This window comes from Zonotrichia albicollis, chromosome 4 (genome assembly GCF_047830755.1).
Source record: "Zonotrichia albicollis isolate bZonAlb1 chromosome 4, bZonAlb1.hap1, whole genome shotgun sequence".
Taxonomy (NCBI): domain Eukaryota; kingdom Metazoa; phylum Chordata; class Aves; order Passeriformes; family Passerellidae; genus Zonotrichia; species Zonotrichia albicollis.
In genome coordinates, this window is record NC_133822.1 from 70,102,425 (window position 1) to 70,128,262 (window position 25,838).

A 25,838-nucleotide genomic window follows, 5' to 3' on the forward strand; every position below is an offset into this window, starting at 1 on the left:
GTCAGTGGTGGGTGGAGGCTCCAGAGGACACAGAATCCAGCTGATAATCAGCCACATGATGGTGCAGCCCTTTGTAAGGAGATGCTGGTGCCCACAGCTTGCTCCGTAGGTACAGAGGAGATCCGACAGCCACTCTTGATCTCCCAGGAGTCAGGCTGGCCCAGAGGACACAAGGCAGCCCAGCAGAGCCCAGGCAGCCCAGCCACAGGCTTCATGGGCAAGGAAAGCAGTGAAGAGTCTGGGAATTTGCTCAGCACTGAGGTGTTTCAGGTGTCTGCAATAAACACAATTCAATACAGCACATTGTAAACTGCTGATAAAAATCATCAGTGTAAGTTTAGTGCAGGACTAAATAACTTTCTTCTGGGTGCAGATCTCTTGTAGATCTTTTCCTGCAAATAGAGGCTGCTTTGAGAGTGCCATTTCCCTTGAATTTGTGATTAGCATTTATTTCCCCATGCTAGAGTTAAATTTAGCACTAGATCTACTTATTTTTTAAAACTAGGAACTTAGTAAAATCTTCAGATTTTTCTTCATAGAACAAACCAGGAATGAATAAAGTGCTCTTCGAAAGTGGCAATCTTCTATACACATTTTTCAATTACAATAATTGCAACAGACTATTAAATTTCAATATATCTGACATCATACAGAGTTATTAATATGGAACTAAAACAATTCTTCTGAGTGAGACTTTGAATATTATTTCTTACCGAGATTAGGTATTAAGAAACTGGATAAAAAATATTTACATGTATTTTGGGCTAAGCTGCTAATTCAGGACTAATAATCAAATTATTAGAACATATCAATTTATTTCAGATCTATAAAATACAAATCTAAAAATATCATTTTACAGACAATATTCATCATTTAGTTTATATTTTAGTATGATCTAAAGCCTATCTTGCTCAGAATGATAATGTAACAGAATAACAAAATAGTCTACATTTTAATCTTAAACTGGAGTCTACCATTTACATCAAAAATACCTGTGCACAGTAAACAATTAAACATCTACATTTTAAGAATAGATTGGCTACATCTCATAACTGAGACACTGATTACAGTACATTTATTAAAAATCCTTCAAGAATGCACTCAGTTGTAGCAGTAGTTAAAATCATAACAGTTCTGTGAAATGATCAAAGCAAATGATAACAGAATTTTAAAATTCAGTTAATCATTTATACGCAATGTAAAGCCCACGTAACACTACAATGAAGGAAGAAATTACATGGGCACAAGTGCAAAAAAGCAATATTATAAGCCATCTTCTCTCTTTGGTAACAATCAATTAGCAAGAAGTATACCATAATAACTCAAGTCAAAGACTAATTCAAGCTATATGTCTTTTTGCTTTCCTACCATAGGCAGACTTGATTTGCAGGCAATCTAGAGTAGAGAGGTAAAATTCTACTTACACTGCCCATTTTTTCCTCTTTCAAGTTTAAATATTGAAATTAAAGACAAGGGGTTTTTTTCTTTCATAAATAGCTTTTCAGTAGTATTGTTTCTTCAGGAATTTGAAAATAAATAGCAAAATATACACGACTTCAAAGAATACATTTAATTCCTTCTAGGTATATCCTGAAAATATATCACCAAGGAATATATAACTTTGGGTTTTTCAGATATTTGGTAACGTGTCAATTACTCTTAGATAAGGAGTTTTCTCTGAGGGATAAGGAAGTACCATTGCTTTTTCTACAAAGCTTTTCCTATACAGGTGGAATTTTAATAACTTTACACCAAGAATATGATCTGTAATATAATATGCATGTTACCCACTAAAAAGTACAGTAAAAAGAATCTTTACAAATTAAACCCAGTAACAAATCCATGTTCAAATCTGAGGAACTTCCCAGTAACTATGAAGTTCTCCTGGCAGTCAAGATTGGCTGTCTGTGTGAGGAGGTCACAATAACAATAAGGCAATTTCCCTCAATGGCAGAGCCAAAGCTCTTTACTATTGACAACATATTAAAAATCCAGAAAGGACAAAATGCTGAGGAGGGGACAAAAGAGAGGATGTAGATGAAGAACATTTGTGTCTAAACCATCCTGAGACACATATGGATTGTCTACAGAGATTTCACTATAACCATAGATTTTACATAAATTCTGGTTTTGAAGGACTTGACCCTCATGAACAATTAAGGTCATAGGGGTAGGTTATCATCTTACTCAACTTCCTCCTTATATTTATCTGAAATTATTGCTAAAGAAGGAAAAAAAAAATCCAAGCCAAAACAGCAAAGGAACTAAAAGAATCCAGCAACTTGAAGTGTCATTAGAAATGGAAAAAAAATATTATCTACAGGAAGATCTTCTGGAGGGGCAGAGTAAAGTCCTTGCCTTTTTACAAGATCCATTTAAGCTGCCAGAAGAGTAAAGGCAATTTTGACTGCTCATTTATTCATAATTCAGAAATAACATGTAGGTTCACTAACCTCCTATTCACACCCACAGTTAATTTACATAAAATATTAAGCAGAATGTTTTTCTACTCCTTGTTTGATTCCAAGCACAAGATGCAAAAACCAGTTAAATTGCACTGTCCAGCCCTTATCTCTGCAAACCTCTATCTGATCAAGAAAATGCTTTTTGGCATCTTCTTCACTTTTCCCTACTGTCAGTGCTTCTCTGATGTATTCAATATCTTCTTTGCTAGTTAATTGGGGCATTCCAGTCATCAGCATCATGGAGAACAGGATGATCAGCAGGTTGGTGTGGTGTCGGAGAGCTAAATAAGCCTTCACACATACATCCTGTGAGAGAGAAGAGGTTTTTGTTAATTGAGGGGATGGATTGAGAGGGATGGTGTAGGGATTTCACAGGACTCTCATTAACCAATGCCCTTCAATCACTCGAGTGTCAGTGACAGGAGACCCAACAGAGCCATTCAACAGAGTTGAAATGTGACACAAACTTCTGCACCGCCTGCTCAGTGTAACTTCATTCACCACAGCTTGGGGCAACAAGAATTGTTTGGGTGTACAACAAACGGCTCTTAATACTACATTAATTACTAAATCACAAAACCTTAGCCTCACCAGAATTTCACAGCCATATAACCTCTCTCTGTGGCTGTTAAAAGAGACAGCAATAATTCCCTGTCTTGCTTTCCTGTTGGGATGTTCCCATGTAAAGACTGCGGCTGGCAAGTGAGACTGAACAAAGCAGCACCTCCAGGGGATTGCTCTTCATTTTCTCTAGATGTCTATTAACTGTGCAGTGGTGACGGATTATTTAACAGGGAAGATTTTCAGCCTTGGTGTTTAAGGAATTTTGCTAGCTGACAGCTCTAGTCTTCAGGCACTCTGCCTTGCTGGAGGATTTCTATCACTATGCACTGTCATTCTAGATTCCAAAGGCGTTTTTTAGAGCCTTTCCATTTCCATGTATAAATAATCTGTGCTTAACAACAGAACTTTTAGAAGAATGACATTTCTGCAGCTTGGAAAAACATGCAGTGCTTTAAAAACAATTATTTCCTGCTAAGAGACTAATACATAAATTGAAATTATTACTTCTTATATTAAATTTATAACTAATTTATTAGCAGAAATAAGAACAATGCAATGAAGACATCAATCATCAATCAACTAGAAATTGGGTCTGCAATGCAGTAATGTAAAAATGTGAAAAAATTTTCCAAGAAGGTTATTATTATTTAAACCACAGCTGAAGCAATGCTAATTTTTACCCAATTAAATATTCAATTTAACCTTTCAACAGCTGTATATTAAGCTTTTGAATAATGCTTGGGAAATCCAAGTATTTTAATGTAAACGTCCAACAAATCCCAACAGTCCTCCAGAACACAGGGCATTTTTTACAAGATATATGGTTTTTTTCTTCTCTGAAATAGGAAGAAATGCACAAATAATCTTAACATCTATCACTGTTTACATCAGCAACACCAGGACCCCCAACTAGACAGGTCAGGAAAATGCAAAGGAAGGAAGATGATACACTGAAGATCTGTCTGTACAATGTCTTTTTTTAGTATTGCCTGGGAACTTAAATCTTTTACTCTATTCCCAAATAAATTCTGTTCTGAAATAAGATCATACTTATGAACACCAGTGTCAGTTTAGTTCTAGCACAGCAAAAGATAAAATGCAATGGTCAAAGCACAGTTTACAATAGAAAACACCATCACCTTATCACAGGGAATAGCTTCTCTCCATTATAGCAGGAGAAAATTTTTTTTTTTGTATTCTTAACTTCAAACAGAGAAATCTTGTCACAGGAGTTAGTCTGTGTTTTGTTACCCTTGAAAGAGATGAAAGGTCTTTATAGTTATATCAAAGAAGGTTTTACATTTCTGTATGGATGATGTATCTCACTGCTCTGGGTGTCTGAGACAGAAAAACAATTATGCAGTCAAGAAAAACCTGGTATCACTGCATCTCAAAGGCAATCCTTCCAGGAATTCAGAAGATTTTAAAAATCTGCATCTGCCTGTTACAGTTATTCATTCAGACAGGATCTGGACGTGGTTTTGCATTAGTATTTTCCAAGAAAAGGAATTTTTACACTTCTGAGAGAGGCGGTGAGAACCAAAAATAGCCCAGACGATAGGTGTGTGTCAAGGGCAGGCACAGGTTTACTGTGGGATTGAGAAGAAAGCTGCTAACTCATCTAAAGCCAGAGGCAAAATGAGAGGAGCTGAGGAGAAAGCAAATTGCCCAACAGGAAAGAAAAGAACAATCATTCTGAAAGCCTGAAACTGACCTAATTATTATTATCCTAAAATCCAGGCATTTTTATCATATAAAGTGCCCAAGTTCTATTACATAGGCTATCCCTTCCCTGTACAGTATACTCCAAATAAGTATTTCTCAGTGATGAATTGAGTACCCTTTTACTTTCTGTGACCTTTGTTTGACAATCAAATACATGAGATTTTGTAATTAAATAAATCCACTCTTCTGCAGTGAACTTTGGTCAAAGTTATTTGTCATTTTAACCTTCTCCATCATCTACAATATGAGCTCTGGCTAACACATCTGTATGGACTATGTCCAGGGAATAAAAAACAAATAAAATTTTATAAAAGTAGATTATTAAGTTAATAAAAACACCCAAGACTGTAAAAAACAAAGGAGTCTTCTGAAGTACAAACTGTTTAAATGTAGTAAAGTACAAAATAATGAGAGATGTTCTTAAAAATTAATGAAGGATAAATGCTGAGACTTTTCCATTAATACTTGAATGAGTCAGCAGGCAGACTGAATGAATCCCTCAATATTAGGAAATATGATAAAACAAGTCAACTGAAAAATGAAACTACAATTTTCATTTTTTTTAAACTCTGGCCATATAATTAAAACACATACATTTTTTATAGCCAAATATGTGATGCAAATCTTGCTCTGTGTTATTCTTTTACTTGTATAGAAGTATTTTATTTTTTACTGGTCTTTGAGACAGAAAAGACTTGTAAAGTACTACTGCAATAGTGGTATATAAACAGTAGCTATTGCAGCAGAACTATACATGAACTTACATTTTTTTGGTCAGTTTATTTTTGTCTGTGCCTAAACCATGTCACTTAAAATGCCCAGGTCTTCCATCACCATCAGAACTCACAACAGTAAAAGCACATTAATCACCTTTTATCTGGCTAAGGACACAAGTGGAAATGACATTGGTGCTATCACAGCATTCCTAAACTGTGCATTACTGGGATGGTAGCAGTACTTAATAACTTAGAAATTAGTACCAAAGTAACAAAAAGTTTATTTAGTCAAACCCAGGACTCCATGATAGAGGCATGATGTATTGAAGAGAGGCTATGACCAAACTTATTTCCAAATGATTTTGGTATCTGGGCTGCTGAAGCAAAGGTCAGATCCTCTCTAAAGAGCTGGATGATCCATATATATGAAAACAACTTTACCTCACTGCAGACACCTTTCAATTCTCCCTGAGCACACTTTCATACTTCTATTTTCTGCCTCAAGAACAGAGGTCTTTGAAATTACATACCCCAGAATGGTGCTTCAGTCCCACACCTATACATGACTTAATAGCTGTAGGAACAGTATCATTGTTGTACACAGCACAGCTCACGGGCTTCCCTGAGAGCATGGGCTCAGCATTCCCTTCCCATGTAGTTCCCTTTCCACAGTAGTTCCAACCCATGGCAAACCCCCCCCTAACATCTTTCCATCTACAAGTCCTTTTCAAAGCACTTCCACTGTGATAAAGGCAGTCCTGGAAAAAATGAAAATTCAAGGATTGCAGCTGGTTCTTTAATTATTTTCAGAAGTTTCAAAGATCATTGGTTCTTCATTGCATGAGTCCTCTCCACACATGGCCTCTCCCTTTTGATTGTTTCTGGTGGACAATGTGATTTGTCCTAACATAAGGATACCATAAGGTGGGAATTGCAAGAGGATCCAAATGGATCCCCACCCCAGGCAGGGAAGCCTGCAGGATGTGTCCAGCCTGAAGATGGGTAACACTCATTTTTGGATGAGTGAGTAAAAGCACTGAGATGCAGCCACATATGGAGACAAAATGCTGAAGTAACTGCATATGTGTTCAAAGGGACATAGTCACATCCACCAGGGAGAACCTTAATTAGGTACTTGGAAAACCAGACTCCATACTGGGACTAGCTCACCCACAAGGAATCCAGAACATGAAATTCAGGCTTTGGCTTTGACTCACTCTACAGAAGAATTTTTCTTTTAATATTATAAGGAACTTGCTTTCTAAATCAGACACTTTACTCAAAGTCTCTAAAGACCTCAGACATACATGCACTTTTGACCAACCATGCTCCCATTCATTTCATTAAACATAGGAACTGCATACTAAACTCCCTCTTTGACCAGGTTCTACACTAGCTCAAATAAGCCCAACAGGTTTGAAAACACTAAATTTCAAATAGAAGCAATAGAACAGATTTTTAATGCCATTTCTTTCACAGTTAAATCTATCCATCCACTTCACAAACCACCATCTGAAATAGCTTAGGGTCACTACAGATTTTTACTCAGATGCAGCGGTCCAAGTCCCAGAACTCGAGGGCAGACTCAGGAGGCCAAGCCAACTGATGAATGCCTCAATCCTGCTCATACTCCACAGAGGCTCTGCTTAGAGCCATGAGCTTCTTCTAATTGCACCAACACTGAAGCCCTCTGCAAAGTGTTTTCAATCAAGACAAGAAACAAAGAAAGAACTGCTTATCTGGTCTGCTGCTAATGAGCTTTTCAGTGTGCCTTTGTGAATGTTTGAATTCTAGTTCCCATAATTGTACAGATCATTTTTTCTCTTAGTTGGGTCTAAAATATCCCAGAATGGTATTATGATTCGGTACATTTTATTAACATAATACCCAGGAGCCTAGATCTTTGAAAATCAAGGCACTAATGCTCATTTTAGAGGGTAAAAAAATTTGCTTAATTGATTTGCAGCTAAATTCCTACTCTTTTACCTGAAATTTGTGGAAATGGAGACTTGTCTTCTTTCCAGAAGTTCCCATGACATACAGAAAATCTGGAGTCAGCACAAAAGGAACTCTCTCCTTATTAATTCCAAGGAAGCTTTTATAATTCCCAAGAATATGGCCAAAATCAATATGGAAAAGGTTACCTTCAAAAAGAGAAGAAGAAGTCACGTTCAGACAAATACAATAAACTGCTAAGAACACTTAGGTGTATTCACAGGAGTTCCAACCCCTTTTTTCAGTATATATGATCACTCTTGAGTTCAGCAGAAAAGACTACTTTCTTTCTTTTTTTGGGAAATACATAATTCTGTCCTCTTTGCAAAATTACTTTTTGTTTATCTTTGGCAGTTGTTAAAAGTCTGGCAGAAGCTGCTGTACTATCTAAACATACACTCACAGCTTTTCAAAAATAACCAAGGAAAGCTTGTGCCTCATACCCATAACAATCAGAGCATCACTACACGGAAAAGGCTTGGGGGTTATGTCTCAAACACCCATGGGATTCTGGCACTACCATCTCCTTGGCAAATGTCATTGACTAGAACATGCTTTCTCCTCACAGACCTTCATTAGTGATTTCTAAACTACTCTGTGTGTTCCAAGTCTGCATTGTCACCCTTTGGATAGCTTTGAGAGCGTAGCACGGCATCAGTTCCCACAAAAGCAATGAAAACCTCTCCTTTTAAGGGTCACTACACCTACAGGACTGGAGTGTGCTGCTCCTCTCCACATTACTTTATTACTTTCACTGGCACTCAGGAAATGGATACAAGAGTATGGTTACTTAAAAACACAGATTTGTAGTAGTGGCATATTTATAAAAAAAGATAAAACATCGAATTATATAAGATGATAGCTAACAATGATCTGTAGGTGGAATATCCTTAAACGTTCCAGATTTTAAGCCAGCTTTCAAGTTCCCCCAGCCTACCAAATCTGACTCTCTGCAGACCTCTCAGACTGAGATCCTTCTGGCCCCTGAGGCTCAAGAGAGATCCTGTTAAAGACTCTGAGGCAAATCTGAACAACACCTTTTTCTCAGTTTCCCTGTCTATTGACCTGTGCCTCATGTTCTGCCAGTGGGAACAACATCACATTCTGTTATATATAATGTTGAAATTAAAGCATTTCTTAGTCACTTCTTCCCCAAGGGCTTCTGCTGAACTTTTTTACTGTAGTCTTCAATTAGATAATTTCTGCCTTCAGGGTACTTCTTCTCTCCAGCCTTCAACTGATAAAACTTTAATATAATCAATAATAAATATTCTGCCTTCTAACTATTTTCCATCTCTTACCAGAGACTAATTATGAAGTGAGAGGATCATGAAATTAAAAGTGAATTCCTTAGACTAACTAAAACTTCTCCATATGTACTGATTGTTCAGGGGTTCTTTCCATAGGTAAGTAAAATTAAGCATGAAACAATGTGCAGCTACAGAAATAACTCCCAAAGTTTATAGTACAAAAAACCTGTAGGTCTCTTCAGGAGGATACAACCATCCCACAGATTTTAGTAGGTAAACAAATATACTTCATGTACACCTATTTCCTAAAATTTTTTACAACAGTACACAAAGCAATTACATTCCTCAGAAATGAAAACAGTCCAGCAACATCTGAATTCTGACAGAATTCAGTTCCACTGAACACTGTGAGAATCACAGCCACACATCAGATAGATGAACAGCTGCCTGCTTTAAAAAGTTTTTTGGTGTTCAGACCTTAGATGTAGACAGTAAAAAAAAATTAGTTTACATTTCTAATGACTTTCTTTGTATGAAACTGCTCCTTGGAATATAATGGCATTATTAGATAGCTATCTCCAGCCTGTATGAAGGCCAATAGGGGTGAAAATATATTTCAATGTTACTTGACCTTGTAAGCACCACTGACGGAACTGGTTTGTCTCTTCATTCATTGTTAAATGCACTATTTATTAAAATGAAACATAAATCTAGTGAAGTATAGACAGTCTGCACATCTATGAAATTCTCAAAAAAAATAACCCACCTGTTTCTGTAATCATGATGTTGTCGTTGTGCCTGTCTCCTATTCCAAGTACAAAGGTTGCCACACAGTATCCAGCACAAGAATAAACAAATCTTTCCACAGCTGCCTGAAACTAAAAATAAATCTTAGAGATGTTGAATGTTTCAATGCTAGGCACTACACGCAACCATTCTCAAAGTTATGTGCCTTTCTGTGGAAATGTATCTATCACCAGTTAGGCAAACTGTTCTATAAAATACAGCACTGCACAGCAGAGACCAAGCTCACAGCTTTGTACTGCACCCCCTGTGCTGGCTCTATCTCTCAGCACAGAAAAGCAGCACAGAGCAGCTCACACATTCTGAGGGAAAAAATGTGGCAGAAAGCTGCAGTGGGTCAGTGGATGTACACAAGCAAAGGAGTTGTGAGTATCCAATTCCTTTGGATTTTGGATACTCACAATTCAGGTGCAATTCCTGCACCTGAATCCTCTAAACCCACATTGCCTTTCAGGGCTCTTAGATGTCCTCTCACCCTGCTCCTCTTGTATCACTTCTAACTTCCATTGATAAAGGAGTGATTTCAGAAGCATCCTGTCTCTCAGGAGCTTGGCTGCCAGCTGGATGCTAAAGGCTCATTCATAGACACCCACAGCTGAGTGCAGGGAAAATGAATGGGTTTTTCAAAACCCCACAAGTAAGAAACACAAACATATGGACTCAATGCTCCTAAATTAGCAGGGTGTAATTAAAAATCCTTCCTAAAAATTCAGAGAACTCACCTTCTCTTCAATCATGCATCTTTCCTTAAGCCACTGGTTTAATATTTCATCCTTAAATGCACCAGTGTTCCCAACTGTACTCTGTTGAATTTTGGCAATTGTTGTAGCATCTTTCACAATTTCAATCATTCCTTAAGAAAATAAGGAAAAGGTTAGAAGAAGTTATTACATTTTTATCAAAGCACACTAAAAATATTCACAATTAAATTTTAAAATGTGTTTAAAAACCAACTGCAGATCTTCATAGGTTGTGAGCAGAAATTTATTTGACAAGGAGCAATGGTTCCTGTTCATTCCCAGCTGAAACCAGCCAGAGTTCATAAAGAGCCTGGCATCAAAACTCCTCCTCTTTTAAAATGGATGTATCACATGATGAGTGGGGACTCACTGCATAAAGCTTTTCCCAAGGAGAGGGAATATTCCTATCCTGATCCCAATTCACATTTTCCCCAGCTTCTCTCCAACGTAACAAATACAAGGAGTTGAAGAAAAGCTTTCCTTTTGCTGCAGTCTAGGAATGCAAGTATTGCCAGGGCTGGACAGGAATAGAGCTGGCCCTCCTGCAGTAAATCAAATTTAAGCTGAAGTGTGCATTTACACAGAAAGCTCAGAAATCCCAGTGCACAGCAAGGTACAGCACTGGGATTGCTGGTGGAAAGCTCTGGTTGTCAGGGCCATGGGGTCCGTCCCTAGATTGCCAAGGCACACTGGCACATCACAGCAATACCGTGCAGAAACAGGGCCTTGTCCTGCTCGTGCCAGCATGGCATGTGACAGAGAGGACGCCAGAGAGAAATGCAGAAACAGAGGCTGCAACACAACCCTGCACTATAGCCAAGACTAGCAAATGCAGTCCAGACTGGGCATGCTTATATGGGGGAAAGTCAGATTTTAATTGAATTTATTTGGTAATTGGAAATTTTTTTTTTCCCTCTGGTTCAAGTTCAACAGTGTCTTCTAGCTTCAGCTCCAGTTCAGAGATAAGCAAGCAAACAAAAATATCCGTTTCTCTCCAAAGCAATTCAAAGCAGCTTCTGAGCTGATTTCAACTTAACTGTATGAACCAGATAAATTTCTTTCTATTCATAATCCCACCCTTTTGCAATTACTGAATGATGTGCAAATTTTCCTGTAACAGAGTAACAACACAGCAATCTCTTCCTGCCCTCTCTGCATGGCTGAATTCATGGCTGAATACCCCTGGAGGTATTTTCTTCTGTCGTTACAGTGGCCTGGATATGTTTGCCATAAAACTATGGTGGAACTATGACCTCCAAAACCCACCACCAAGACCACCAAATTTAGAGGCTTTGCATTTTGATCTCTGCTAGTCAAGCTGTTGTTTTTCTCCTGGGAGTGAGCTGCAGCTCTCATTCCAGCTGTTGGAAAAGTTTCCCTGGCTGTGCTCGCAAATCTCCCCCTGCCGGCCAAGAGCTCCTTGATGGCGGGGGAGCAGCGCTGGCTCAGGAGGTGCCAAGGACAGCAGGTCTCAGCTGGGCTGCACCCAGCTGCGAGGGAGTGCAGCAGGAAATGCACCATGCAATGTGTGTCTGAGGCTCTGTGGTGACTCTTAGAAAAGGCAGCTTGAACTTCTTGTTTTCTGCAGTGATGCTGCACAGTGAGTAGTGGTAATTGCCTCCCAGAGCCAGGAACATATGGACATGTCAAAGGGAGAGAGAACAGGGTGTGACCTTGTAGCAGTGATACAGAGAAGAGAAAGTCCATCCTACACAGGCCTGCTTGGCAGCAGCAGTGGAAAGGCCAGATGCTTCCAAAATTACAAACTGCACTGGATGCAATGTCTTTAACAGAATGAAAATGCTCTATGCAGGAGGGGCGCCAGCCTCAGCTATAAGACACTCATTTCCCTATGCTCAGTGTAGAGTGGGGTACTGGCCTTGTGTCAATACACAGAAACTGCCCAAGTTCCATGGGAGTATTAATAGAGAGGGAAGAAGCAGCCTGGAAGAAGACCACATGTGAATACCGTGAAAGAACATTTGCATGCCACTACTCTTTGGTTCTGCTCCAAACAAGCATAAGCTCTACATCAAAGTGTGCCACTTTGGGCATTACTAATTTAGGCTGCAGGTATTCTCAGCAAACCAAGCAGAAGTGTTAATATTATTAACCATGCCCCTGCTGTGGTGCTAAAAGGATGCTAAATTCTAACAGCTCTCCCATACCTATAGGAAAATCAAATATTATTTCCTTGAGACAGAAGAATGAGGAATCAATTAAGAATTCAGGAAAGAATAAAAGATATCTGTAACTCAAGTATGAAAATGATAGAATTACTGGCAGAATTCCTCCTTATTCCTTCATTTTTTCAATACATTTTCTTAAGATAATTTTAAACAAAATTAAATCCGATCCTAAAAAGCTCTTTAAAAATTAGATTTAATGCTTCTAAAGAAGAGAAACCCCCTGACTTTCCTTATATTTATAGTTAGTTAGCATTTTGATGTACAATTTTCCATTTTCTTTATTATTAAAATTCTATCAATAAATATAATTAATTTTTAAAACATTTCTATTAGGAGAAAAGAAACTCTCTTATGTCGCACTACCAGGTATTTTATCAGTGAGTTTGGGTTTTCTGAGATATCCTGAAATCAAAAGGATGTTAAAAATTTTTATGTGGCAATGGATTTTAGAGAAGAAGTATATTACATAAGTATATTAAAGAGTTATAAAGAGTCTTAATTTTATTGGGAATTCTTACTTGATTTCTTTTACCACAAGTTCTGAAAAATGGATCATCTCTGCTGCAGGAACTAATGCCCAGAGAGAAATATTACCTAAGTATCCTGTTAAGTAATGTTGCTGCTTCTATGTGGTATAAAGTATGAAGCTTTAGGACAGGAAAAAATGTAAATGCTTTGCTCTTTATTTTATTCCTATCAACACATTAAAATACATCTTGAATAAGTCACTTACTTTCACTGTTCTTTTATAGTAGATATTGTTATTAAAGAGGAGCATGCAGCACAAGCCAAGCCATTGCACAGGAATCACAGCCAGTAAACAGCTGTGCTACAGCTCAGGGAGGGGCAGAAACCACTGCCAAGCTGCACCTGAAGGCTGCTCACAGCAAGTGTAATAAAGTGCTGCTTACCTCAGGACTGCAGCACACATTAGACTAGTTCTCCCAGATCTTCTGTAAATATGGTATTTTGAATTTCTAATCACGGTAAGTGTGATCACATACCTATTTTGTTCCCTGTAGAAATGCAACCATATGGCAACAAACAGAGGTCCAAGGATTCTGCTTCCCAAATGGATTCCATAATTCGAAGAATCTAGTAAAAACAAATGGATATGCTAAGTTATTTCAAATTATTTGAACATTACAGATTACTCATACAAATAACACTTCTAAGACTTCTAAGATGGGGCTAAACTTACTTTGCTATTTGATTAAGAGATGCATACAGAAAGTGTGCAGCCATTCAAGATAATCAGTCATAGGGGTTTATATTTCTTCATCTGTCCTGCAACCAGGAGATCTTTACTCTTCTATAAAGTATTCATAAATATATTGTATGATTTCTACATAAGGTGAGATTGAATGTGTTAGCAAGCATGCCCACTTTTCCCCATTAATACCTCCAAAAGCCCTAACAAATCAGTTGTCTTAAACAGGAGTGATGCTAGCTACTGATTTTTCATTTGCTAACTTCACCCATTGCATAAATAAAAGATAAAAACACTTCATCAGAGAAACAGGGCATCTTGCACTAAGTAAGATTCTGTCTCTAGTGTCATGGACATATTTTCTGAAAAATACTTTTGCTAGGATTTTTCTCCTGTGAAGCTGAGGCCTCAGAAACAAAATGTGAACAATGGTTATCTGCTGCTGTGGAATGCAACAGGTGCATCTGTGATTGGTGTCATGTGGATTGTTTCTACTCGATGAGCAATCACAGTCCAGCTGTCTCAGACTCCCTGGTCAGTCACAAGATTTTATTATCATTCCTTTCTTTTCTAGCTTTCTGATGAAATCCTTTCTCTTTCCTTAGTGTAGTTTTAGTATATAATTTTCTTTTAATATAATATACATCATAAAATAATAAATCAGCCTTCTGAAACATGGAGTCAGGATTCTCATCTCTTCCCTCATCCTGGGACCCCTGCGAACACCACCACACTCTAGAACACAAAAATGTGAAATATGTCTGGCATATGGCAGGAAAAGCCAGGGTAACAGTATGCACTGTGTGTGGTTGGGATGAAGCTCCCTTTCTTCAGAGCAGTTTGTAGTGTGCTGTGGTGTAGGGGGTGGCCAAAGCAGAGCTGGGAACACACTGATGTCCCCATGTCCCACCTGAACAGTGTCTGCTGGGTGCCAAGGCTGCCACTTCCTCACCCGACTCACTGTGACTAGATTGGGGTGCACGAGAGATTGGGAGGGGGACACAACCAGGGACACAACCTGAACCAACCAAAGAAATATCCATGCTGAACAATGCCATGCTCAGCAAGAAAACAGGGAGCAAGGGCTTATGTAGGTTAACCATCTTCTGTGCAGGGACTGGCTGGGAACTGGCCCACCCATGGGATGTGGAGTGACTGCCTTAGCACCACTTGTTTTGTTTTCTTCCTTCCTTCTTCCACTTCTCCTTTGCTTATTAAACCACCTTTAGCTCAACTCACAAGCTTTCTTACTCTTCCTCTTTTTCCATCCCACAAGGGTTAATCCATAACACAGTACAACAAAGATGATATGGTGCTGATGTCAGCCTTGCCATACAGAGTTTTAAATACAAAAGACAACCTCTCATTTCATATGGACAGTGAAGACAAGGTATACACACTTAGGAAAAGCAAAATTATTTTAAAATATTTTAAAATATTCATGTTATCCTTTATAAGGTTTAGCTCTCATACCTGTAAAATTAGCATGTCCTGACGGAGGTCATCTCCATGTTTGAAGATGATGCCTATGGTTTCATTTGACAGAGCTGTTGGATCTGCACATTTAAATTCAAGCCAGAGGGGTTTCTTCTTGGACGCCATTACTTTACATTTTTCTATCTGTGAAAGACATGCTTACTGTTTCCTGATGCCAACCCAAGAAACCTTTTTAACAGAATAGTTCACCAGCTTCCACTCAGCTATACCACAAGCAACACACTGAAAGTAGATGTAAAGGAGGGAGTTCAGTTGCCACAAAAAGCCTCCCTGAACCTACACAACTTTTAACCACTGTCCATGATAAAGGAAAAAGTGTATTTTAACTCTCCAAAAGTGGATTTAGCTTGCTTCAGACAAATTTAAAACAGGAATAGAGATTCTGACAAACCTGGAAAATATGGCCCTTCACAACAGCACTTTGACAGGTGCTTTGCAAAACCAGAAAATGATCACTGTCCAATGCAATTTACCACATCATCCACCCTTCTGACTTCTTGCAGCTACATTCCAGATTGCTTGATTCAATTCCCTTAGTAATGTCTTAAAATTCATGGGGAAAATGGCATTTTTGAAACTAATTTAAGGTAATCATTCATAAGATAATAGATTCCCTATTTAGTTTTATTACATTTTCAATACTGATAAATTCAGACTTGAAACTGCACTATTTAAAATGTTTTTTTTTTTCATTTATTATGGCTAAGACAACTGTAGTATGTCTGACTTTCTATTCTGGAATTCCTGATTCATTGTTTAACATTACTATGTACAATAAAGCCATCTAAAATTAAAAAAAAAAGCAACTGTACATCAGTGTTTGAGAGCAGATAGAATTCATTACATAGGAGTATTTTAGTATATTCATATTTCATCTACAGGCTCATTCTGAGCCTGTAGTTTTAAACAAAATAGTTTTTACCATCCTTATTTTCAAAAAGGAAAGAACTTTTAAAATCTTCAAACTTATTTGAAACTCTGATTTTGTTTCAAATATTTGGTTTAGACTTTAAAAATGTTAGGTTTTGAAGATTATGGACAAACAGTACGTGTTAGAATAGACATTAAATGAAAGCTTGGTTTTACCAAACATTTTTATTCATATAGTTTGGAAAAAGAAAAGCTAACACATTGATTCTTGGACATCCTTTGTAAATCTATTGTTTAGTTCATCTAGGAAGGTCCTGGTAGGACTGAGTATCTCCTAAGTGAAGGAAAACTAGAAAATCCAGAGAAATCTTTTTTATTTTAAAACCTACTTTCTGTCAATGTCGATGATTTCTGCACCAAAAAAATATATAAAAGAAGACTAAAGAGAATATACAAAATGCTAACAAGAAAATAGTATTTAAGAAATCACAAATTACTTCAGAGTAAGAAATGTCTGAATTGGCTTCTGTGCTGACAGTGCTTCAGCCTTGCTCACCTGAAAGGTGTTTCATTATCTCAGATTGAAGACAGACCAGTTTATAGCCTGTCTTCCAAGGCACAGGTTTATTTAACAGAAACATGGCCATATCTAGACAATACCTGAGCATTTGGAAATTCCTTAAATAGTATGGTTTTTCTGTCCTCAGCTAGGAGAAAATTAAGGGGTTCTTTCCTTGAAGGGTCCTTGCTGCACATGAAGTGAGTCCAAGGATCTTGACTGTGCTTCCTTACCCAGACCTCACATTGCATTTTAGATGCATGATCCAATTTCCTCTCACTTCACATCTGCTGATCTATGAATCTTTTTTTAACTCTGAGTCAACATACACAATTGCAATCTCACCACAAAACTGAAGGCAGCAATACAGAAAAACCCAAGTGTTTCTTAATGTATTTCTAACAAAATCATAATGCACTTTCTAACAAAACTAACACAGAGATACTGAAAAATCAGAAATAGCTGAGGCAGGCATTTTTGTAAGCATGATGAAGGTCTGGACCCAAACCTTAGTGACAGATATGAATCAGGATAAGACAGAGAAAGTAACTGAAAGAATGGAAACTGAATATCCCAAAGCCCCTGAATCAGGTAAGAGTTTTATACAGTTATTTAATTTAAAAAAAAAAGTCAGCTACCTGGTTAAATCTTGTATTCAACTAATGGAAAAAGAAAAAGTATAATTGCCATTTAATGATCAGGATTTCATGGGTTATTGCAAATTTTTTAGTCCGTGGTGGCATGTTTTTACATTTAGAAAAATAATAATACCTCTGGGAACAAAAATCTACTGAGTCCATGCAATGTCACTGTGTCCACACAGAAATAAGGCCTTTTATTAGTAAACTTTTTACCAAGTGACACATACTTGCAAATTTTTTTTTTAATTATTTGTACGAAGTCAGAATATACTTACCACTAGCGCTCCTGCTCTTAGCCCAGGATCATATGGAACTCTAAAACTTTCTGGAAGTTTGCTGCCCTGTAATTTTTCAAGTTTTTGTCTCAGCTGTGCAATAACTGCAATTACAAGAAAGAAAACACAATGAAATCAAATACTGGAAGGCAAAAAGGTTATAGGTAATCAAATTTGTTGAGCATTATACTTTAGCTAAAAACCTCTGTTTAGCTGCCATTTTAAATTGCTTTCCTCCTGGATCTTCTGATTCAGGAATGGAGGTAAACTCTTTACCTTGCACTATCAATGGCCAGGGTTGTTTCAGATACCTAAACATAAAGTCTTCAAACACCTCAGAAGTCTTGTGCCTTCTCTACAGTATTAGAAACATTGAACAGTAAGAGCTTAAAATGTCATTTAAATGTCAGCTTTTGTTTAAAAACAAAACACAGAAGAACACACCAAAAAGTATTTTCCCTCATAACGGACAAGAAATGCTTGATAGCTTTTGAATTCCTGGAATCAATTGCTCTGTAACCATAAGGAGACAAACTACAGAGACACTGAAACTACAGAGACACTGAATTTCCTATCCTCCTAAAACTGGCTTCACAGTGCAGCCTTCTTAATCTCACATTACTGTAGGCAAAAAATTTGCTGTATATTTATATGAACAAGAATTTTAATAGTCATACTTAAATGCAATCTCTTAATTAATGAAACCTCAAGCTCCTAAATCTTCAACTCAGAATAGTACAGATTATACAATGCATGATGTGTTTTTTTCACCTCAGCCAGTGAGTGTCAGCAGCATAAGCAATACACTGGTGATTACTCTGCATTAGGGCAAAGACCTGAACTCTGTCCTAAAGGACACTGTAGCTACACAGCAGAGGATGTATATGCATGTAAAGTAATTTTGGAGATAAAAATTAAAGAGAAAAAAAAATACTGATAAAGCTAAACATGGACCTAGATACTTAAAACAGAATCATAGAATCATGGATTAGTTTGGGTTGGACAGGACCTTTAAAGGCTATCTAGTCCAATGCCCCTGCAATGAGCAGGGACATCTTCAACTCAGCTTGCTCAGAGCCCCATCCAACCTGACCTTGAATATTTCCAGGCATGGGTCATTTCTACCACCCTAGGCAACCTGTTCCAGCGTGCCAACACCCTCATTATAAAAAAAAGCCTTCCTTATGTGTAGTCAGAATCTGTCCTCCTTAGTGTAAAACCATTAACCCTCATTCTATCACTACAGGCCCTACCAAAAAGTTTGTCCCCCACCATTTTTTACAAACTCCCTGTAAGCTCAGGCAGGCTGATGTTAGGTCTCCTGAGCCTTCTCCAGGCTGAACAATCCTCACAGGAGAGCTGCTCCAGCCCTGCCATCGTTTTTGTGACTCTCCTCTGGGCTCAGTCCAGCAGATCCATGTCTTTCCTGTCCTGAGGGACCCAGAGCTGGATGCAGTATTCCACATGGAGTGTCACAGGGGCTGAATCACCTCCCTTGACCTGCTACCTATGCTATTTTTGATGCAGCTCAAAGACACAGACATCTTGGGCTCTTAGTGTACATTAGACAAAAATCAGGACAGTTCAAACACTGCTATCAAATTAAGAAAGTCAAGCCAAAAAAATTGGCTGACAACTCACAGAACACAAATGTTACATCTGTCCTAGAGGGCTTTAGAAAAGAACTACTAGCAGTGCCTGGTAACTAACACAGTATCTCTTCTGGTAAAAAGTAAATCTGGCAGTGATATACAGGAGCTAACAAGTGGACTTTAAAATTAGACACTTTTCAAAACAATACCTCAAGAATCCCAAACTCAAACAAACAATAACACAAAAACAAACCAATCAAACAAACAAAAAACCCTAACAACTCCACCCTGCCCCCTCAAAAGCACCTAAGTTGTAGTAACTTGGATAATGAAACAGCTTTCTATAATGTAACTACAGATTTCCTAGACAGCTATCTTTGAAAGTTACTGTTCACAGTTTACTGTTAGAGTTTACTGTCAGCTCAGTAGGTCTCCTCATTGTAATGTAATATAATGTAATATAATTTGAAAACTGTAAGCAAACCAACTGAAGCTACAAAAGTTTAGGAATAGCTGATTTTAAGACACAAGTAAAGGCACTTTGCTAAAACCACTTTCAAGTTGATCTGGCTTAAGAACAAGGTGCTGTGCATTTTAAGCAATGAAACAGCTACATAGACACATTCTTGGGAAACAAATCATCTAGCTCAGAGAGTGATGAAAGCAGATAATCCAATGCAAGATGTAATACTATCATCTTATGAATTTATTTATTTATTTATTATTACCTGCTATCTTCAAATATAAGCAAAGAGATTACAGTGAAAATGAAAGAAACAGTTTGACAACGTTTGCTACTGGAATAGTATGGACCTAGCAGGAAGGAATTTGTTCTTTTCAGAAAATCTACAAACATTGGAGAAATATATATACAAGAATAATATGAGATTGCATGACAGAATGAAATGAAACAGGATAAAACATTCAGACTGAAAATATGAACAACAATGAACTTAAAAATGTTGGGACAAAAAAGAAGCAATAACCTACAGAATAAATTCTAGGATATACATTTTTAAAAATATAAGAAGTAGAGGGTGCCTGTAGAAAAAATTATGTCCTCAATACTCAGAGAATAAATTACATTAGATATAGAATTATTAGGACACTTCACAGTTTCAGGAAGCCTTATTCAGTGAAAATGTCAATTACATAAGTCATCTTTCAGTGTTCTGCTGTACATTACATCCAAGGATTCTTTAACTTCAGAACCTGGTGGGTGTTAATATGATTGCTTTCTCTTGAAGCTTTTCTTCTTTGCCCACATATCCTTCAAAGGTAATGTATTATAGAATCCACTGCTCTTATAGACATGTACATCTGCACGGTTGTATAGTTTCTTTCTAAAATATGCAATTCTGACTAAATACATTTTGGTTATAGAATATTTTAAGCAAAAATTAGGAAGTTATTTAGAAGAAGTGTTTTACATGGGGCTCCAGTAAGTATCTGAACTCACACTATGTGGTAACATAACAGATTTTACACTATATATTTAAGAATAAATGCATATTTTCTTAAAATCTCTTTTGAAACACCACCACAGTCACTTCTGCATAACCGGAGTGGAAAAGCTTTCCCATCCAAGGACTTCCTGGTCTGGAGCATACCAGGCTGAACATGCAGGAAAAGGTGGTCTCTCTACAGCTTTAGAATTTTTATACTGTCATGCATCCTCTTGCACTTACTCCCAACACCAAGCAAGTAACAGGAATGAGGATAAACAAGCTTTTAAGAAAGCTGGGGGTAGGGGAAAGGCAGGCAAAAAACAGAGGTAAAGAAGCATGGCATAACCCTACTGCGGCTTCCAAAGCAGTGCTTGCAAGAACTGGAAATAACAATACAACTGTCTGACAGGATCCTCAAAGCTACACCGTGTATATTCACATCTGATCCACCAGATACTTCCATGGCATAGCAGAGGCTGCACTGGATTCCTCCCCGACCTTCCTGCCAAAAATCTTCTAGTGAGAGTTTAGAGGAAGGCTGTATTTCTTGGCAAGTGTCACTTCTAATTTCCAGTTAGTATTTGTGTCTTTTTTCAGCACTGGCATTCAGCTAAAGTACAAGAACTTATCTGTTTCCCAGCTGGCATGGCTTGAGGTTCAGGAAGATAAGCCGAAGCTTGGGAAAATACTGGGTGACTAAAACATTGATATTCTTCCCCTTTTGGGGTGAAATGAGCAAACAATCTATTACTGGTTCAATCATTATTAACTTACATTTGCATTTTAAAGCAAGCAAAAATGATGCCCTTTGACAGCAATTTATCCCTATATTTTCTCAATGAACAATACAATTTGCTGCCTAGTTTTTCACACCCAAAGAGAAAAAAATTACATTAACAACAAAGAAATGCCTGTTGGCAAATACCTTGAGAAGTAACATCATACTTTTCTGCAGAAACTGACTTAATCTCCATTGTGACTTTATGCAGCAATTCAATGACTTGAACCTGCTTCATGAAATCGTGCAGCATTGCTTTTCCACAGCCCCTAAGGTAGGCTTCAAGGATGACTGCAAACCTCTGTTGGTAGTGCATGGACTGGGCAATTTCGCTTCTTAAGAACCAAAACAGGAAGTGACCAATTCTTTTGTTCTACAGGTAAAGAAAAACATTACAAATTAGCATTCATTTCTTGACAAATGGTTTTAATAATGCCAGCAACTTTAGCATAAGTTGGCTATATTTTGAAGTACTTACTCTCAAACCACGTTTCAGCAAAAATCTGGCTAATGCGCTGTCATGATATGGCTCAAATTTCACAGCCTGAGTGATACAAACATAAAAGAAATGATGTTAACACACTTAAGATCCCACTGCTTACACTTAACCAGTGACATCTAAACTGCTGCAGGAGTAGAAAATGTGTAACAAAGCAGGTCTTTTTGAGGCTTCTCTGTCTGACTCAAGAAGCACATTTTGTTTGCAACAGGCTCTTTTCAGGTTTATTATTAATGTGACAACTCTCTAACCAGAGAGTCCAACCTGAGCATATGCACAAAGCAATCTCATTCTTGGCAAAAACCAGCAAGATCAGAAACCAGCTTGCAGTATGACTGATACTGAGAATGCTTGAAATGATTACTGACAGATGGAATAATGTGCTTGTAATAGCTCTTAAATTAAATGTTTCAATAATAAAATACGGGTTTTGGTCAACATCCACTACTTCGAGACTAGGGCATCAGGATTCACGGGTGGGTTCCCCAGAAAAAAACAGGATACAGGAGCAGCTTTTCAGAGCACTTACCTGGCCTTTATTCCATAAATGAATGACAGATTGAAAGGTCTGATACACATCCTACAATAATGAAGTACAATTAAGAGGAAGACTTCACCAGAACATTTTTTTTACTGACTGTGAAAACAGATGTATTTTTCCTCCTTCAAAAGCTGCTCCCCTCCACCCAAGCCCACAGACATTTCCAAGCTACTGCCAAAAAAGGGGGTGGGAGGAGAAAGTCAACAACTATTTTCAAGTGCCAGTATTGAAATTTTTTTGTTGTTGTTATTCTCCATCCCAACAACCAAGTGAATTGGTCTACCAGAAAACCATCACACTTCCAGATTCTGGGTACTACCATGAAACTTCACCACTTCAACTTATTTTTTCAGCAGATTCTTTCACGCTGCTTGAGGAATTCAAGCTTACAGAAGGTTTGTATTGAGATTAATGGTGGAAAAAAGTAGGCACTTATATCCCACAGCAACAAAGTAGAAATAAGAAGCATACAATCTATGAATCAGAGTCACAGAATCCCTGTCATGGACTGAGGGGGTTGGTGAATGGCTTCAGGTTCTGGAAATAGAGTGCCAGGAAGCAGCCTGTAGGGAGATTAGGGGAAAACAAAGGGATGTGCAGAGAGCTGGGTGCATGTAGTATGCTCAGCTTTCAGAAGCAGCAAAGTATGCAAACCTCCAGCAACAGTTATTCAACAGAATATAATGGCTCTTTCAAGATCACTGTGGTCTGCAGCTTGCAAAGAAGCAACCAAGCCATCAGCAAAGGTCTGCTAAATTCATCAAACAAATCATAGTTTTATAAACTCTTACAAATACTGTGGCACATAGTTGCATTTTTATTATTAAAATAGCAACATGATTTCTGAAATGCAAATCATCCTGTGGGTTTAATCAAAAGAAAAAAAATTGAGTCAAATTTCCAATGAAGCAACTTATGAAAATGTCACAAAGACACGTTTTTTTCTAGCTGCTGGCTAAGAGACAGACAAGAAAGCTAAGCACCAGACAGACAAAAAAGCCAAGCACCAGACTTGCCCTTCTCCTCTATCATAATTCTGCAAGAACTGTCTTGACTGTCTGCAGTACTGTTTTATATCCCCAAACAACATCATCTTATTTAGGAAAGACAATGAGAATTTACAAATATAACAATATATAGATCCTTTTACTTTGTGTATGAGATTATGAGGTATGAAGGGTTTTTAATAAAAATTAATTTTCACTGCAGTAAGGTGCCCAAAAGCAATAATTATCACATAAATTCAAATGGATTTTCTTACATTTACAAGAAAGCCTATTATAAACCTCACTCTGGTATATACTCTGCCTAATGTTCAAATAACCTTGAAAAACAAGTTAAGACTGAAATACAGCCAAACAACCAACCATTACTTCAAAACAAAACCTCCTTATTGAACTTGCAAATATATTTCAACATAAAACAATATTTAAAAATGCATCACGACAATCCTTATTGAGCTGATGTTTTAGATAACTATTTTTAACAATCCAGCCCTTTTTTCTTCACAAAGTCAAATATCAGCTTTTGCACAGCAACAATAAAAGCTGGCCATTAAAACATGTCTGCTGGCACTGACCTGCGTGTACTCACTACCATACACATGCAATGCAGCCATCAGTGTTTATCTTACAAAGAATTTTGTTGCATTTTAACTATCCTATCCATGGTTTATCAACTGTACACAGAAGAACAGACATTATAAGAAGCTCAATAGGTTGATTTATGGTATGGCTGCTTCTATTAGAAATAACCTGTGGGGAAATAAAATATTTGATTTCTAACTCTACAGAGGATAAAATGGGAATATCCTGTGCAGAGTGAAATAAGCCACAGAGCCTTCATAAAGGTGTGCATTTGAAAAGTGACAACCATTTGCAGAAGAGATGCATCCACTGGAGCAGAGGAATGGCCGACATCCATTCTCTGAAAAATGTAGATTTTAAATACACTGTCATACCAAAACCTAGCTGCAGAATGCTGACAGCTCATGTTCCATAGTTAGCTAAGAAATAAAGACAGGGAAAGCAGCAGAGAGGTAAAAGTTGGAATGTAGCGTGTTTTTCATTTTTAAGGATGGTAAGCTCATTATTTCTTACAACACCTCTTGCTAAAAATGGCACAGCGAAGTTAAGGCACTGTGATTTCATGCTACAATATTTTCTTTAACTGTTAGAAAGGTTTATTCTTTTTAAAACTCACCAGATTTGTACTTCCTGAAAACAAACAATTTTTTTATAAAAATGGAAACAACCCCCAGTATTTCCCCTATTTTCTCAGGCATTCTGACAGCAACCAATCATCACGCCAAACTCCTAATTTAGATACAAAAAAAAAAGGTGAAAAAAATTGCTGAGCCACATGTAGACAGCAAAAGCTCACAAGCCAAGCATATATATAGCAGCAGCAACGTGGGAGGCCCAATGAGGTAACCGCAGCGACTCCTTTGGTTAATGCAGAAGTGCACAAATTCTGCCTCAGCTTCAGACAAGCAAAGACAAGGCTAGAAAGGCTTTGTTTAAAGCACTACCAATGTGCAGCAAAATCTGAAATACTAACTTCATTTTCCTGGGATTCTGAGCTCTCTCTGAAGCTGCAGAAATAAAAAGCTGCTTCCCCAGCTGCAGTAGTTCCTTTTTTCTTTTTTTAAATTTTGAATGTTGTCCTCTGATTCTTTGAAAAAAGTATTTCCTGCTCTGAGGGATACCAGCCTTTCCATGCAAAACAGAGCCCCACCTGGCTCCAGAGGCTGTGCTTACCAGGAAAAATACAAGGTTATACCTTCCATCAGACACCAGAGACTTTGACACTGCCAACTGATGGCATCGTTTTGGGAGAAAAGCAACCAAACCAAGCTTCTTGTGTAACTGATATAAACCTTCCCAATGTTTGATCCGGCTGATGTACACACAAAGTGCTTTAGATCTATACAACAATGATCCTTTGCCATTAGAACCACAATTTTGTACCCAAAATTCCAGAAGGACTTAATCTTAGTATGTAGTCCTACCAGCTCTTGAGCTACTTTCAAAAGTTTGGAGGGGGGAGTTCCTAGATGAATTTGCTCCTCTTAACAGCACAAGACTGAAGTCACTGCAACATAGTGAGTAACTACACTGGCGTTCTTGACCTAAAACCCAACCCCAGATTTTGCTTCAGGCCTTGCCCATGTCAACATCTGCATTTATTTTCTTTCTATCTACACTCTTCATAAACTATCAGTAAAGTCAGTCAACAACTCTTGAGAGCTGTGTGATTCAAACCCAACATGAACAGGATTACAGACAGCACAGTTAGGATTTATTCCCATCATAGCTGTGCTGGCATTAACAATTCCCAGAAAATCTTACTGCTGTAAACACAAGGTAAAATTTTTAAGACAGAAGGCAATGCTTCCACAAAAACATCAACAAAGGCAAAAGACAAAAAATAGGAAAGTGTATTTTACATTAATCTGGTTACTACCACTGCTTTGACAAA

General features: G+C 37.7%; 1 protein-coding gene across 3 annotated transcripts in view; it reads right to left on the minus strand.

Annotated features, from left to right (window-relative positions):
* Nucleotides 1-801: 801 nt before the first annotated feature.
* Nucleotides 802-25,838, minus strand: part of PIK3CG (phosphatidylinositol-4,5-bisphosphate 3-kinase catalytic subunit gamma) — a 33,075-nt gene continuing 8,038 nt past the window's right edge. For 2 of the 3 annotated variants that reach the window (XM_074540054.1, XM_026790329.2), the window contains exons 3-11: nucleotides 21,797-21,862; nucleotides 21,466-21,691; nucleotides 17,501-17,604; nucleotides 15,132-15,278; nucleotides 13,453-13,543; nucleotides 10,242-10,372; nucleotides 9,482-9,593; nucleotides 7,457-7,614; nucleotides 802-2,771 (exon numbers count right to left, since the gene is read on the minus strand). In XM_074540054.1, the coding sequence (XP_074396155.1) occupies nucleotides 2,490-2,771; nucleotides 7,457-7,614; nucleotides 9,482-9,593; nucleotides 10,242-10,372; nucleotides 13,453-13,543; nucleotides 15,132-15,278; nucleotides 17,501-17,604; nucleotides 21,466-21,691; nucleotides 21,797-21,862 (1,317 nt within the window). In that variant the 3' untranslated portion in view covers nucleotides 802-2,489. The remainder of the gene's footprint in view (nucleotides 2,772-7,456; nucleotides 7,615-9,481; nucleotides 9,594-10,241; nucleotides 10,373-13,452; nucleotides 13,544-15,131; nucleotides 15,279-17,500; nucleotides 17,605-21,465; nucleotides 21,692-21,796; nucleotides 21,863-25,838) is intronic. The other variant, XM_014275984.3, reaches the window with a different exon arrangement.